The following is an 11,618-nucleotide window of genomic DNA, read 5'->3' on the forward strand; positions in this document are numbered from 1 at the left end:
TATACAACACAATTAATAGAATATGAATTTTCAAAATCATTTGTCATTTTTTTATTTTACCTTATGTACAGATATAAACATTCACAACTTCACAATCAAGGTACCTAACCCTGGCATCAAAGAACCAAAATTGTATCATCGATATAAAAAAATACTATGAAAGTCTCTCAAATAAAAAAACTGGGCCAGTTTTAACTGCCTTGGCGCAAAGCAGAAGCTTATGCTTTAGTTTCAGAGGGTAAGAGATCGAGAATGGAGGCAAAGGACTTTGGCCTCTCTAGAACAACCACAGGCTTCAAGAACTGAAGTTGTTTTATAGCTTGGTCCCCACAGCCCCCTAAAGCTCTCTCCAAAATCAGACGGAGATTCTGGATAGAGGTACACTCTCCTTTAGAGATCAAGTGCCTCAGAGGGGATGAGTGAAACTTGCGGCTTCGGGAGATTGGGGCTCCTCTTTGAGTATTTTCCTTAACCGAGCAGTTTCGTCGGAAACAATCACGCCGTCGAGGAGGATCAGGTTTATTAACTACAGCAGTCCACGGCTTTTCAATTTGGATCTCATCCTTCTCTTTAATGAACTTCAAGAATGATGACTCAAAGCCCATAGGTTTGTAAGTTGCGAAGTCAAAAGCTCGTGGGGCTAGACTGTGAGTTACAGGATCCTTTGAGATTGGTAAAAGAGGGACAGGAGGTGGTGGTTCAGAGAGTTCATTCTTCCGTCTGAGGGGCTGCCGAGTTGGGGTGGGAGCTGATATGGAAATGGTAGAAGGAATGTTAATAGACTTACTGTCTTTACCAGAGGGTTCAAATGAACTTTCATCCACAGCAATTCTGAGGGTAGATGGTGGAGAGAGGTCCAGCGGTGGAGGGCGAATTAGGGGAGGTGCAGTTGACTCCAACTCTGAACTGTCTTTGTGCCTTTGACTCTCCTCGGTAACTGACTCTTCGGGGTGCCCGCTTGACTTCGGGGAGCCATAGAGCAAATCCTCAGCAGCAATAAGCAAACTTCTGTCAGGGAGTGGCTCCCCAGAAAACTCGATCACTTCCTGCCCCTTTGATTCAGTTTTGATTGAATGGAGGCTCATTGGCAGTGATGGGCCACCTGGGGTCGCAGGCTCAGACTGATACTCCATTTTAAGGACACCATTTGGAATTCGTGTTAAATCAGGGATAGCAGACACAGCAGATTTCTTTTGTATTATCTCCTCTAACTTTTCAGCTGTGTAACATAATTTCTCCTCATGCTCAGTCAACTGTTTGCGTCTTACTTTGTGAACACTAATATAATGTCGATTTAAACTACGCATGCTCATGACTACAGAGTCACAATTTTGTACCATGCAAGGGAAGGCCACAGGAAAGCAGCGGTCCTGGCACATCTGCAAAGCCTCCTCATGCGTTCGGAAGACAATCCTGTCAAATCCTCTTTTTAGTTTGATTTTTGGTTTCTTAGGTACTTCTTCCAGCTCCTCTTCTGCGGTTTCTTCCATTGACTCAAAGTTCTTGTCTGAGCGAGAAATTTCCTGATCTTTGAGGCAGCACCTCAAAGGCAGCTTTTGGGAATCTTTCGACAACTGGGAAGAAGGTGAGATGATTAACTTGGTTTGGCATCCACTATTGGACTCATCTTTTTTAGGTGTACTCTGGAGACGCACCACAAGGGAATCAGATGGATCACAGTGCCTATAGAAAACATGCTTTTTATAGCTTGATTTAAACTCTCTGTTCACAGATGTAGCAACTGGATTCAGGGGAGTCTGGTTCTGGTGAAACTGACTTGTGTGACGCAAGAGGCTGCTGTTGAGATGGTAGGACTCATTGCAGTTCGCATATGTACACTTGAACCTCGGTATGGGCTCCTCTGATGAAGTCATTTGTCTTTTTGCTATGTTCTTAGACTTGCAAGGCATTTTCGATGTGATTTTCTTGTTGTGCTCTCTATGGTAATGTTTAGTAAGACTAGACAAGTTGTTAAACTGCTTATCGCATCCTTTGTGTTCACATGGGAAGCACAACTGTGAGCGGTTATAGTGATGCACCAGCTGAAGATGGCCAACAAGTGCATTCTGAGTATTGAATGCAGCACTACAGTTTTTATGCACGCAATGAAAGGGTTTATTGTATTTACTGAGGATATAGCTCAGATTCCCTTTAGCAACCAAGCGGCGACTTCCCCTTACATCAACATTTGAGTGGTTTACATGCGCATCAGTTTTAGAAGGGACTTGGCTCTTCTCTTCAGCTTGTCCATTTTTTCTATGAAGCTTGCGCTTCCACAACCGATAATCTTGTTTTTGACATTTTTGTTGCCACGGGTGTTTTTCTCGTCTTTGGGTTTTAACATCATCCCTCTTCAAAGACTGCGACTTCTTCCTGGTCCTTACCTTAGATGATGACACCACAGGTGCTTTTTCAGCTAGCTTTCTTTTAAAAGAGCAGCTCATCTGTTCAACAACGGCTTTATTTATGTGATGCATACGTATATAGTGGACCCTCAATGCTTTTTTGTTTTTGTAGCTCTTGGAGCAGAGATGGCACTTGAAAGGCTTGAATTTTTGAGACTGAAACACCTCCATCTCTTTCACCTCTTCCTCAGAGTAAGCATGAATCTTAATATAGTGCTTCATTAAAGCATAACTAGTAACACTCTGGTAGTGGCAACTTTTAGCTTCGCAGGTGTAAGGTTTCGTTGTGGCCTGCACAAGGAACTCGCTGTGTGGTTGATCGTCCTCCAAGACCGAGTTTCCAGTGCTGTCAAGCATTTTGGAAGGTTTGAATGTTTGAGACTGGAACACTTCCATCTGTTTAACCTTTTCCTCAGAGTAGCCATGAATGTTAATGTAGTGCTGCATTAAAGCACAAGTGGTAACACTCTGGTAGCGGCAGCTTTTGGCTTCGCAGGTGTAAGGCTTGGTTGAGAGCTTGCTTTGCAGTTGCTTTTTCTCAGGGTCTTTACTGTTGTCACGTTTTTGTGGTGATTCTGGCTTGTCTGGCAGCTTTTTTGAATCACTACTCGATACACGAGATCTCATCTCATTTTTGTTGTTCGATGCTTTGGCAGGTGACCTTGCTTTCAAGGTAGGCATGCAAGTGCTCTGTGAATTACGTGTAGCATATCTGGTGCTGGGAGAATTAAGGCTTAGTTGACTCAATCCAAGCATGATCTCACTTAGTGCTGCACCAATTTCCACGCTTGAAAGGGTTGTGTCACAGTCTTTGGACTCAGGAGCAGGTGAGGGAGCTTTTTCGTCATTCAATTCCTCCGTTGATGACCTTCTTACGGTGTTATCCTGACCACTTTTACTTAATTCATTGGCTTGAGTCTTAGAATGCTTTGCTTGTACTTTCTTCTTGCATAATTGCTCCTCATTAAATTTGTCTGGATGAGCAATTCTCAAGTGCTTCTGAAGTTCTCTGACAGTAGTAAATGTCCTTCCACACCTTTTTAAACCACACGTAAACTTCCTACCATCAAAGCAGACAGCAACACATGTCAATGAGACCTTAGATTCCCTGTTGGCCAACAGCTGTGAAGAACCTGAACCTTTTTGGACACCATTTTCTACTTCTGCCTTTGACTCAGAGCTTTCCACAACTGGGAGCAAGAGTTTCCTTTTCATTTTTCTCTGTGTCTCAAAGTCTTTCTCTGTAAAGGTGATGTCATGGGTTGCCATGTGCTGAAGAAATTCTTTGCGAGAGTAGAAAAAGTTCTTGCACCCTGGACTGGTGCAAGTGTAAGCAGCATCGCGGAAGTGCTGCGCCTCATGGTGGTAGAGCTGCCCGAGGTCACAATAGGAGAAACTGCAGCCTTTCAGCTCACAGCCATAGGACAAACGGAACCCATGACTATGCTTATGTGCTATAAGTCCATTGGTGGTCTCAAAACGGGCACCGCATCCTGTGACCAGACACATGAAGGGATTATCTCCATAATGGACCCAACGGTGCTGGCGATGGTGAAAGGCAGTCATGAAGGTCTTCCGACAGAATGTGCACTTCTCCCGACGGTCTTTCATCTCCAGATAATGTTTCATGTTGGGATCTTCACTATCATGTTCATTTTTGATGTGCACACCCAAATATTTGAAAAGTTTAAAATTTTTTGAGCAGTTACTGGCTGGACACTGGTAAACATCACGATTCTGTAACTTATAGTGTGTTTTAATGTAGTCAAATGTAATATAGTCATTTTCTACTTGCTTATCTGGCACACTAGCAGCTTTCTCTAATATATGTTCTAATACTACAGGGTCATGGGTGGACTGATAATACATAGCAAGAGAAGGATCTAAAGGAATTTGACCTGGCTCTAACTCATCAATACTATCCTCCTTGAAATACTGTTTTGGGTCCACCTTCTCTTTCACTTTTTTCTTTTTCCAGTGACCCTCTGCAGGAATCTGAATGTGTGTTTTTGTGTGTGTCTCAAATTCCTTTTTACTTTTAAACCTTTGTAGACACACAGGGCATGTCCACACATCATCTTCCATGTGTTTTCTGGCATGGTGACAGATTCGTGTCTCAACCACTTCTTTATGGCATATCTGACAGAAAAATTTATTCTTCTCTTGCTTGTCGAATCTCCTAGAGACATCCACAGAGTCTTTTTTCTTTAAGACTTTTTGGCCCATTTCGGTTTCTGTTTTTTCCACTGTCTGCTCTTGCGCCGTGCTGCTAAATACATTAATTTCACTTTCACCTTCTTCCTCTTTCCAAGCCTCTTCATTCACAACTGCTCCAACATTACACAGCTCCTCTGATACTGCTTCATCTTCTACTTCTTCCTCCGGTTCCAGCCCCAGTAACTGACTGCAGTAGCGCTTCAATGTCTTCCAGTCCCAGAATTCAGGATCAAAGGGCCAATGTGCTTTCAGAGAAAGTAGCAGCTCGCAACGCAGGGAATTTGGTATAATGGCATTTTCCTCATCATATTTTTGATCAGGACGGGTGTAGAGCTCCTCAAGGACATCAAAGGCTTCCTGAGCAGGACATAAGAGGAATTGTGTGAGCTGACAAGCCCGTATAACCTCCAAATCCTCAGGGAGGAGACAGGCAACAGCTTTGCAGACCATTGTTTTTGAGTCTACATCTTGATTTGGAAGCCGAAGAGCCTTCACACACAGTTCAACTGAAACTGCTAAACCAAGCTGCACTGCCTGAAAAAAATTTAAAAGACAAAGTCAGGAACAGCATAGCATACATTAAAAGGACTAAACAAGTAACACAGGAGAAAACAGGTCTATTCACCTCTGTCTGAATTACACGAATGAGGAATAGAAGATGGTAGATAGTCCTGGCAATGGCTCCAAACTGAAGGCACCGTTCAATAAATGATTCAATGGACACATCAATTCTTCTCTGCAGTTTGCTCCAAAGCAGGGTTAACTCCCTGACAAACACAGGAATTAAACCACAGGAAAACAGAAACTTCATTAGAAATGCCATTCACATGGAAATTCAGATCTGGTATTAGCATTATCTCCTGTGATCCCTTCACAAGTGAACAAAGCTAAATACAAGTACAAAGACATCCAGTGTATTTTGAATATAACAGGTCCTCACCAGGAACAATCCAAGTTGTCTTGCTGTAGCTGCTGTGTAAAATACGTTGTGCACAGAATGAAAGCTGTGCTCTCTTCCCCCTCAGCATCCATGTTGCAAATAATGTCCAGGACATCTTTTGCATCTATTCTAGAAATCTAAAAGACAAAGGGAGAGATAGTGAAATAATTTTGTTTATTATTAAAACATAACATGATCAGAGTCAATCACTAGAGAAAACTGGGTACTTTACCTCTAAAATTGCTTCCTCACTAGGCAGCAGCTGGCAAAGTTGGGTGACAAAGGTTTGGCGAAAAGTAGCTTGGTTAGGCAGGAGGCTACAGTTAGCACAGGCTTTGTTGAGGATCAGCGCTTTCTCTACCTCCCCTACTTTCTCCAGGTGTTTGATGCGCATTTCCATGAAACCTTCTCCCTCCAAAGCAAGATAGGCATTCACTGTTCCAAAGAAAGACAATCATAAGTAACCAGCTGAATTTGTTTATCTGCAGATATCAACTCTTTCTTAAGGTCTGACTTTAGATATCACGTTATCTGTCAAAACTTAATTTTACAAAACATAATATATTTTGTAATAAAATGTCAGCCTGTCCACACAGATGAATAACAACAAACTGTTCAACCACTCTCTACATGAAAGCAGTGAAATGCTTGTTTGTTTACATTTATTGTGGGTATAATGGACAAAGTTATATTAATGGAGTGTTACCTTCTTCTTGATCTGTTGACTGGCCGGTCAGAAGCGAAACTAGGACAGGATTATTCCAAGCTCCACCTTCACCTGTAATGTTCAGTAGGGCATGCAAATCTGTACTGCCATACTGCAGCATGGCCTCATGGGCCGCCTGTACAAAGAGTCAAACCACACTAAGTAAAATGATATGTACATCAAAAATCTTATATGTGAAACTGGTCCGCAACACCAGTCATAAGTAGCATGGACATATTTGTAGCAAAAGCCAACAACAATGGGTTAAAATGATAAATGTTTCTTTTATGCCAAAAATCATTAGGATATTAAGTAAAGATCATGTTCAATAAAGACATTTTTTTTATTTCCAACAATAAATATCTCAACATTTTTTAAATAGTAATAGCATTGCTAAGGGATTCATTTGGACAACTCGAAAGGCAATTTTCCTTAATATTTTTTATTTGTTTGCACCCTCAGATTCCAGATTTTCATATATTTGTATCTCAACCAAATATTGTCCTATCCTTACAAACCACACTTCAATGGAAAGCTTATTTATAAAACTGACTGGTTTTGTGTTCCATGGTCACATATATAGAGACACATCTGTATACTGCTTGCATTTCATGTGCAGCAAACACACTGATTGTTAGGCAAAATGCCACTACAGTTTTTCAGTATTGTTTAGAGTGATTGTAAATTTTATTTCACATTGGGAATCTATATAGCATGTCCCTCTTTCTGTTTAATACACCAAGAGTACATGCCTAATCTAATGTCCTTGAACAACAGTACAGACTGACCATCATCTGTGACAAGCGTCTGGCAATTATGGTTTGACCCCTAAAAATAGGTTCCTCTAATCTTCACAATAAAAATTATTTTAGGATCCAGAAAATTTACATTTACCTCTTTTGTTGAGAATTTTTTTTTAACTTTTGTTCTATCTCACACAATAAATTTAGTTTGGAACATAAAAACACAATAATTTGATCTTACCTGAACTGAACCATGGAACTGCAGCCATGCTTCCAAAGGTATTTCATTTTGAGGCACTGATAACAGCAATTCAAGGCAACTCCTGCAGATGATCACAACATTTGGGAAAAAAATCAATATGGATTTAATGCTCTTTGATCAGTTCAGGATTTTAATTGTTTCAATTGAGAAAAGAATGAAGTATCTGCAGAGACAAATTATGGGTATTATGTTATAGGCTACCTTTATATATTAGCATCCTTAAAGTTGCACTTACAATGCAAGTCTTTTGAGCACAAGGGCAACGTTGGGGGAGTCGCCTGTGAGATGTGGCCGGGCAGCAGCAAAACAGTTGATTGACAGACAGTAGACCTCCAAAAGAGGTAATCCGTGTTCCACTGAATTCCTGCTCCCAGCGTAATGCATTAAAGCCTACAAGAATAAGTGAAATGAACAAGATCATTAAAAAACAATACATTAAGCTATTTAAACACCACACAGATACAATTTAAGAGTCAACTGCTCTTCAGATATCTAACATATAGGCCTATTAAAATTCACTAATAACAATAAAAGTCTGTATATCCTAATCCATTTTACAAATTCTGTGCAGGTGCACACAACCATTCAAAATCCTCTTCTTTGAACTTTTCATTCATAAAATCATGACAACGTATCAGTGTTTCCATAAAAATATTAAGCAATATAACTGTGCCATTTTTGGTCAAATAGCCTACATGCAGCTTTTGTGAGAAAAAAAACAAAACTTCTCAACCCTAAACTTCTGAGCGTTAGCGCTTTATGATCAAGAAACAAGACAAAGATCTAAGAGTTTTGACTTCTTCAGAGAGCCAACAAGGGTCTTTGGAGAACCTGGATCCAACACACGGTCTCTACTGCAAACCTACATGTCCACACAAGGGAGGATGTGAGGAGAAACCCCTGATACAACACTTTCACAGCACTCCATCTGTGCTGAGGCGCTCTGATTGGACCGTAGGGATGGAAGCAGGTATAACTGGAGCATAGAGCAACTCCAAATAACATCCTTGTTCTTCATAGTTCATACACATTCAAACAACCCTTTAACAAAACTCAAGCCTATGGGATGTTAAATCCCAGCTAATATTTTATTATAAAGAATGAGTGAGGAAACATGCCATATTTAACCTATAAATCTAAGGTTAGGAGAGCTTCTTCTGGATAACTGGGTATAGCCCTGTTAACCAGACTCACCCCAGACCAACTGGGTGCTTCCTTCTGAGACTTTTCATTATCTTGATGACATCATTAATTTGGGGCTCAGAAAAATTTATCATCATCACTGCTGAAAACAGTTGTGCTGCTTTACCACATTTGTGTTTTTAAGAATTCTTTGATTAATAGAAAGTTCAAAATATATATATTTAAATCGAAATCTTTTTTGAGTTTAAAAGTTTTTACTGTCACTTTTGATCAATTTAATGTGCCTTGTGGAATAAAAGTATACATTTCTTTCAAAATAAAAAAATATTGCTGACCCCAAACTTTTTAACAGTAGTGTAAAAAAAACTATTGTACTACTACACTTATATACAACTCAGTGTGCACCCAGCAGACAAAATGAAGATTTGAGGGTTCAACAGAACTTTGTTGAAATACTCAAAAATTGGAGTAGACTAAAAAAGTATTAATATTTTTGTAGCAAAGAGTTTACAATGCAGCACTGAAATTTGACTCTACATAAACCTAGTTTGTGTAGTTAAATTAAATCAACAATCTTTTGTTGATGCCAACCATATTACTGAAAGCAAACAAGTAGGCCTACTGTTACCTGGCTAAAAACAGCTCTACTCACCATCAATAATAATATATAACAAATATATTCAAGTGGACTGATTCCACAAAAACAGTGTGAAATGGAAATCAAACCAAATCATAACTAAAAATAGATCGGAGTGTGAATGCAAAGAGAACTGGACCTCTTCAAATGGGTCTGAGTTTGAACTCAAGCATGCAAACACTGCCCAGGTTGATTAGAAGTGACACATGACAGAGGTATCAAAGTTATTAGAGACCGAATACATGCATGAGATAAACACAACCGAGCCCCACCTCACTATCGTGCTGGACCCCTCCCAGTTCAAGATAGTTCCCATAATGCATGGAAATGCCGTTCCAAGCAGGCCGTATGGGCCAAATCTCATATATGTAATTTTATAGACCACAGATAAGCAATTTTAAATAAGATTAAATCCGCCGCAAATACCAAGGGAAAGGGGAAGCCGTGCAACACGCTATATGCAGTATCAGCTAGCTAATGTTACCGACAACCGAATACAGCTTGCTACTTGAATTTATTAATTTAAAGCTTGCAACGCCTCCAAATTAGCTAGTTATTGGGCGTGCATGCCAACACAATTAGCTTGTGGTAGTTCTGCGTTTACATGGCTCTCTAAACGGCCCACGCGTTGAGATAGCATCACGCATGGTTGGTTTCAGCCACAACTTGCATCTTGGTCAGCTAATGCTAGCCACCACAGCTATGAAACGTTGCATATAAACAATTCGCATGCATGCAGCGTTTTCGGCAGCGCGTACCTGGCAGAAGTTATTGCAGTACTCCGTGGACGAATCTTCAGAAACGTCTTGCTGCCGAAGCTCGGCTTCGAGTTGCTGAAAGGTGGCTTGCAGAGCCTCCATAGCAAAAAATGTGTCCTCGTCGAGCAGCAGGCTCTGTCGGCCGCTCCAGTCGAGCTCCGCTTCTGCGCTCTCATCCGCCATGTTCACTGGCATCCACGGCGCGTACGCACACATGCAGTCATGTGATAGTGAAGAAGGGCCTTCTGCTCCAGGTGGATTGAAGAGAGGAACTCCCCCTGCAAACGTGCACTCTCACACAACACGCTGACCCCGCTGCTCTGAAGATTTATTCTGCACAAAACAAGTGGATTTATACAAAAGGAGCTGAATTTATATTTACTTTAAGACAAAGGAAGGCATGAATAGACTAACTTCCTCAAACACATTTTTCAGAGTAATTATGAAATTCACAAAAATTAGCAAAATATAAACAATTTTCTGTAAATTTCTGATTTTAGATTCTATCTATCTATCTATCTATCTATCTATCTATCTATCTATCTATCTATCTATCTATCTATCTATCTATCTATCTATCTATCTATCTATCTCTTAAAACAGTAATCAAAATAAAAACGTTTTTGGATTGTTTAGTAGTAGTAGTACACTAAAACATAATTTATTTTACCCAGAATGAGTACATTTAGTAGGATAGGAAATTTGGGGCCAAATGTTGAGGAAAAGTCTTCTCTATCTTGCAGAAATAATTTATTGGACAAAGCAGCAAAGCAGAGAAGACAGCAGACCCATATGAATTGCCCTTGTTCAGAACTCCATCTTTTTCTAATCAATAGCTGACAAATTATTGTATAGCCTGTAGTTTTTTGTAAATTTTACTCCTCATACTTTTCACAATTGAATATCACTCCCATTTGTCTTTAGTTTAATTGTGGAGTTTCATCACTTTTGTCGACTAAAAAAACAGCCTGTATTTTTAAACCTTTACTCAGAGTATTAGTAGACTGTCTGCTTATATAACTTTTTATTGTGATTGTCTCCCAACAGACATTCTACTAAATATAATTTTGCAAGTACATGTGAAACTTCTTCTAACCCTACCATTCTAATACACTTCTAATACTCTGATGTTACTTATAGCTAAGAGAATGTGTTAAAGGGACCATCAAATTGAAAGTGAAACCAATTTTACTTTCACTATCCCCATCACCCATCTGTTGTTGTGTGGGAAATGGAAATCACCTTAAATCACAGTTAGCTACAGTCATGTAGGCTTCCATAATAATTACTTCTATAATTGTTTATTACACAGAAGCATATATTTGGACACTGACACAATTTTCATAATTCTGGTTCTGTATGCCACCAGAACAGAACAACAACAACAAAAATTAATACCATTTCTATACACATTCCCCAGTGTCTGTTTGTGGGTTTTTATGCCTTTAGTTTTGTCTTCAGCAAGTGGAAATAATCCACAACTGGGTTGAGATCAGGAGATTAACCTGGCCATTGCAGAATATTTCACTTTTTACTTTCAAAAACTCTTGGGTTGCTTTTTCATCCATTTTTACTAGGAAGCCAGACAGTATATCCCTATACACATCAAATTAATCCAGCTGCTTCTGACTTCTGTCACATCATCAGTAAACACCAGTAACCCAGTGCCAGAAGCAATGCATGCTCATGCCATTACACTGATCCACCATGTTTCACAGATGATGTTGTATGCTTTGGATCATGAGCCTTTTCTATACTTCTGTCTCAAGCCTTTTCTATACTTTTTTCTTCCCGTCATTCTGATACA

The 11,618-nt window shown here is 39.8% G+C and overlaps 1 protein-coding gene across 2 annotated transcripts; it reads right to left on the bottom strand.

Moving 5' to 3' along the window:
- Positions 1 to 27: 27 nt before the first annotated feature.
- On the bottom strand, positions 28 to 10,134 carry rlf (RLF zinc finger). Of its 2 annotated transcripts, XM_052580340.1 has the most exons (9): positions 9,812 to 10,119; positions 7,509 to 7,663; positions 7,253 to 7,334; positions 6,269 to 6,404; positions 5,795 to 5,997; positions 5,563 to 5,699; positions 5,248 to 5,389; positions 5,070 to 5,156; positions 28 to 4,979 (listed from the first exon to the last, which is right to left on the bottom strand). In XM_052580340.1, exons 1-9 carry the CDS (start codon positions 10,025 to 10,027, stop codon positions 219 to 221), a joined length of 5,919 nt encoding a protein of 1,972 aa, XP_052436300.1. In that variant the 5' UTR covers positions 10,028 to 10,119; the 3' UTR covers positions 28 to 218. The 2 variants fall into 2 exon arrangements, with proteins under 2 accessions (XP_052436300.1, XP_052436299.1); XM_052580339.1 differs by having other exon boundaries at positions 28 to 5,156; positions 9,812 to 10,134.
- Positions 10,135 to 11,618: the final 1,484 nt, after the last annotated feature.

The sequence above is a fragment of the Carassius gibelio genome, chromosome B17 (assembly GCF_023724105.1).
Source record: "Carassius gibelio isolate Cgi1373 ecotype wild population from Czech Republic chromosome B17, carGib1.2-hapl.c, whole genome shotgun sequence".
In the NCBI taxonomy this organism is placed as follows: Eukaryota; Metazoa; Chordata; class Actinopteri; order Cypriniformes; family Cyprinidae; genus Carassius; species Carassius gibelio.

Bases quoted from the DNA above. Each gene is read 5' to 3' on its own strand.
- rlf (XM_052580339.1), bottom strand. From the start codon at position 10,027: ATGTGTGCGTACGCGCCGTGGATGCCAGTGAACATGGCGGATGAGAGC. The intron at 7,335-7,508 runs GTAAGTGCAACT...GATCATCTGCAG, and splicing joins GTGCTCAAAAGACTTGCATT to GAGTTGCCTTGAATTGCTGT. The intron at 5,157-5,247 runs GTGAATAGACCT...AATTTTTTTCAG, and splicing joins TTCGTGTAATTCAGACAGAG to GCAGTGCAGCTTGGTTTAGC.